This window comes from Lygodium microphyllum, chromosome 10, assembly GCF_053477565.2.
Source record: "Lygodium microphyllum isolate KBCC chromosome 10, Lygodium_microphyllum_v1.1.10, whole genome shotgun sequence".
Taxonomy (NCBI): Eukaryota; Viridiplantae; Streptophyta; class Polypodiopsida; order Schizaeales; family Lygodiaceae; genus Lygodium; species Lygodium microphyllum.
Window position 1 is genome coordinate 57,425,884 of NC_141144.1, and position 1,223 is coordinate 57,427,106.

Sequence of the window (1,223 nt, forward strand, 5' to 3'; positions counted from 1 at the left end):
GCTCTATCCACTAAATGATTAGTGACTCACTTGATTTTATCTTTTTCAGCGTATGCCTCTTCATGAAAGTAATCATCAAACTGATTGATAAATGCAAGAATAGTTTTACCCTCGAGTGCCATTGAAAGTATGGAATTTGAAATTTCTTTTACTTATCTTTGTTTCTTTGCAGATGGATTGAGCTTCGAGAGTCGCATCGATGGTTTGTCGGATAAGATCTTCGGGTTGTGGTCCATCTTTGTCGGTAGTTGATCTTTGTAAATTGGCCAATTGAACTTGCAAGGCTTGCCGCGCTCTTCGTTCTTCGTCCAACTGTATCATAATTAAATCCAACTTTTGTTCCATGGTAGATTCAGGAAGATCGCCTTCAGCCATTAAATCATCCATATTTTGTTCCGTCATCCTGTAAAAATTCAAAAGGCCTCACACTCTCAAAATCCAATTAGCGGGATGAGCGTTGTCGTATTGCTGCGCATTCAAGGTATGAAAACCACCCGAAAGTTGTGTGTGCGATTTAATACTTTATGCACACTTAGTTGTTGTGATTACATTTATTCTCTGCGTATGAGTATACTAGCGAGTATGAAGGGTTGCTTTCAGTCTATATTGAACAGGATCAAGGAGACAAGACATTACAATTATTCAAACAAATGCATGAGGAGGATATCTCTTTGGATAGTATCACACTTGTCTGCACCTTAAAAGCTTGTGGCATGGCTGGAGCTATAAACAGGGGCCAAGGATTACATTCTGATGTTGTTAGGGAAGGATTTCTGAAAAAGGATATTTATGTAGGTTCTGCGTTGATTGATATGTATATGAAATTAGGCTTGCCGACAAAAGCACAAGATGTGTTTGATGCACTTCCAGAGCAAGATGTAATCTGTTGGAGTGCTCTAATCACAGGATATGCACAACTTGGAAAGGCTGAAGATGTATTTTATATATTCGACAAAATGAGGGCACAAGGCATAAAACCAAACTTGATAACATTCAGTAGTGTGCTTAAAGCATGCAGTCACACAGGTCAATTGGGTAAGGCACAAATCTACTTTGAAAGCATGAGCAAAGACTATGGCCTCATTCCAACGGTGGAGCACCTCACTTGCATGGTTGATCTCCTTGTTCGTGCAGGCCTATTAGGCGAGGCAGTAGCAGTTATAAAGAAGATGCCATATTCAGCTAACCTTGTGTTGTGGCTTACTGTTTTGGGTGCTTGTTAG

General features: G+C 39.9%; 1 protein-coding gene across 1 annotated transcript; it reads left to right on the forward strand.

Annotated features, from left to right (window-relative positions):
* Positions 1-713: 713 nt before the first annotated feature.
* Positions 714-1,223, forward strand: LOC148030032 (pentatricopeptide repeat-containing protein At5g66520-like). The gene has a single exon (XM_087687351.1). The coding sequence runs from the start codon at positions 714-716 to the stop codon at positions 1,221-1,223; it is 510 nt and encodes a 169-aa protein (XP_087543477.1).